General features: G+C 41.4%; 1 protein-coding gene across 1 annotated transcript in view; it reads left to right on the top strand.

The window, feature by feature from the left end:
- tbck (TBC1 domain containing kinase) overlaps positions 1 to 3,168 on the top strand; it is a 42,939-nt gene that overhangs the window by 6,923 nt on the left and 32,848 nt on the right. The window contains exons 9-10 of the mRNA XM_037690408.1: positions 1,998 to 2,059; positions 2,235 to 2,377. Of these exons, the coding sequence (XP_037546336.1) occupies positions 1,998 to 2,059; positions 2,235 to 2,377 (205 nt within the window). The remainder of the gene's footprint in view (positions 1 to 1,997; positions 2,060 to 2,234; positions 2,378 to 3,168) is intronic.

Genomic DNA, 3,168 nt, shown 5'->3' with positions numbered 1-3,168 from the left:
AATTCAGCTCATTTCAGTTCAATTCAGCTCATTTCAGTTCAATTCAGTTCAATTCAGTTCAATTCAGTTCAGTTCAATTCAGCTCATTTCATTTCAGTTCAATTCAGTTCAATTCAGCTCAATTCAATTAAATTTATTTCAGTTAATTTCAGTTAAATTCAGTTAAATTCAGTTCAATTTATTTCAGTTCATTTCAGTTAAATTCAGTTCACTTCAGTTCATTTCTGCAGCTCCAACATACGTGGTCTCAGGTCTCTGTACAGAAACATTCTCATACTTTATAAAAGACAATTATTAAAGTTCTGTATCTGAGGAAGCAGCAGGTTGTGTTGAATCTTCATCTCGGTCTCTCATCCTGAGCGAGAACAAAGCAGAACAAGATTCATCTTGTCTGCTGGATTCCTCAGATAGAGAACTTTACTAACTGTCTTTTATGTGAATGTTCCTGTAAAGTCCCTGAGACAACTTGTTGTGATTTGGTGCTTTATAAATAAACTGAATTGAGACAGTGGGGAAAAAAAACTCCCTTTAACAGGAAGAACCCTCCAACATTCATTCAACATTTATTTCTACAGGTTAATCTCACTGAGCTTCCAGGACTCATTTACAAGAGAGACCTGAACAGGAACCAGAACCAGAACCAGGCTCAGGACGAGCTTTGACCGGCTGGGTCTGAGGACAGGAAGTAGAAACAGACACATAATAACAGGTGTACTTTCTATAGTCCAGGTGGACTTTCTATAGTCCAGGTGTACTTTCTATAGTCCAGGTGGACTTTCTATAGTCCAGGTGGACTTTCTATAGTCCAGGTGGACTTTCTATAGTCCTGGTGTACTTTCTATAGTCCAGGTGGACTTTCTATAGTCCAGGTGAACTTTCTATAGTCCAGGTGTACTTTCTATAGTCCAGGTGTACTTTCTATAGTCCAGGTGTACTTTCTATAGTCCAGGTGTACTTTCTATAGTCCAGGTGGACTTTCTATAGTCCAGGTGAACTTTCTATAGTCCAGGTGAACTTTCTATAGTCCAGGTGAACTTTCTATAGTCCTGGTGTACTTTCTATAGTCCAGGTGGACTTTCTATAGTCCAGGTGGACTTTCTATAGTCCAGGTGGACTTTCTATAGTCCAGGTGGACTTTCTATAGTCCAGGTGGACTTTCTATAGGAGGAAAGACAGAAAACACGTTAAGATAGGGATAATTACAGACTAGTAGCATTTGGCAGACGAGCCGGTACAGACACGTGTGTGAAGGGTTAAACATGTGAATGTCAAATGAATGAATGAATTTTAAAAAGAACAATGTTAAAGTGCTTCACGCGGTGTGAGAACAAAAAAAAACATCAAAATCAATCGGTGACATAAAAACCAAACGGATCCTGAATTATTGTTATTTTAAAAGTCAGAATGAAACCAGGACTTTTCAGGCAGGAAAAATGACTTTATAAACTCAGAGAATTTAAATAAAATGCAGATGAAGTGGTCAGATTTGCATGTTGGTGTTTAATCATTTATAATGATCTGATGAAGAAGTAAGTGTTTGTAAATGAGCCCCTGAGGCTCCGTGTGATGGATCTGTAGGACTAAAGGTTGAAAGACGGTAAATAACTCTTGTTTGTCAGAGTGTGGAGCTGAAACAGCCGCAGTGCTTGATCCTCTCAGGTTGTACAGTTAGGTCATTACAAGTTCAAGGTGAAACTCCTCCACACCTGATCAGAGTTCCAGCTGAAACGCTGATGGAGCTGTTAATGTTGGGGCCTAATGTCTTCTGATCGTGGTGAGATGTCTTTCTCATATTAACCTCCAGGTTTTCTACAATTAAAATGTTTTGGTTAAACAGAAAACAATCTAAAGTCGTTGATGATTTCTTCCAGCATTCTGCTCCTAAAGCGTTAAAGTATTGTTGCTGGAGATCTTTTAACGAGTCTTCAGATCAGTTGACGTTTTAGAATCGTGTTTATTCCAAACATGAGAACCTCAGCTCTCATTTTATTTCACAGGAGCTGCCTGAGAACGTTCTGCAGATATTAAGGAAGTGTTTGACCTTCCTGCCATCTCAAAGGTACCCAGAGTTCCTGTTCAGTCCGTTCCTGTGCTGTGGGACGTCCTTCACTAGTTCTGCTGACAATAACAAAGAAACTGGTCCAGATGTTTAACCTTTTTTGTTACTGGTCAATAATGTGACAAAGAAAACTGTGAGCCTTCATCCTCCATGAGCGTCATGCTGTGTCCTCCAGGCCCAGTCCTGCAGAGCTGCTGGCAGAGCCTCTGTTCCAGTCCTGCCTCGGTCCACCTGTCCAGAGGCAGGTCCAGCTGTTCTCCTGTGCTCTGCGCTGTGCACACCTGGAGCTCCCTGAAGACATCAGTGATCTTTGCAAAGGTACGTTTGAAACAAACCAACTCATCTGCTGTCTTTTACACCACAGTGTTCAACTAGAATCATCTTCTGACGAGAAGGAACCGGATCAAACCATGAACTTTGAGAAGCATCTCGATCAGCTGATCTGTTATCTCTGTAGGCACATTGGTGGGGGTGCAGCGTTTGTGGGAGGAGTCAAGTGATGTGACTCCTGACCAGTTTTTCAAACGCCATCACCACCGGAGTGAGAGCAGCGGGCCCGTAGTCATTTAAACAGGAAGTGTGGGGGTTCTTGGGTAGTTGTCTTCAGGCAGGGTGGGACCATGGACCAGGACAATGACCAGTTATTGTTGATGCTGGAATTGTACATGTGTTTTTCCACAGTTCAGTTTAGGGAAGGAAAAAAAAAACCTTCAAGAACTGTGTATATTTGATTAGTTGTAGACCAGCTGAGATCACGTGTCACATTTAAAACTTTAAACTTGTCTTATCCCGACAAACTGTTCCAGATGTTTAACAAAGTTCAATCAGGTCCTCTGGGTGCATTCAAAAATAATAAAATACATTTAAATCTTGTTGAAAAATTTTGTCTTTTAAAGACCAAAAGACTTCTTCAGTCCGAGGAGCTGCAACAAACTCAGTCTTATAAAAAGCACCTTCTCATAGTGGATCAATCAGGTGGTTGTTGACATCCAGAACCAGCTGCTCACATGCTGGAGGAGGACCATGCTCCAGATCTCATTCTGTAGAGCCGTCTGTGCCTGCTGGGAGGTGACTTCCTGTTTTAGAGGGTGACTTCCTGTTGTTGGAGG

Source organism: Nematolebias whitei, chromosome 16 (genome assembly GCF_014905685.2).
Source record: "Nematolebias whitei isolate Nwh7 chromosome 16, NemWhi1, whole genome shotgun sequence".
Taxonomy (NCBI): Eukaryota; Metazoa; Chordata; class Actinopteri; order Cyprinodontiformes; family Rivulidae; genus Nematolebias; species Nematolebias whitei.
Note: the sequence above shows the minus strand (reverse complement) of the source record. Positions and strands in the feature narration are given on the sequence as shown.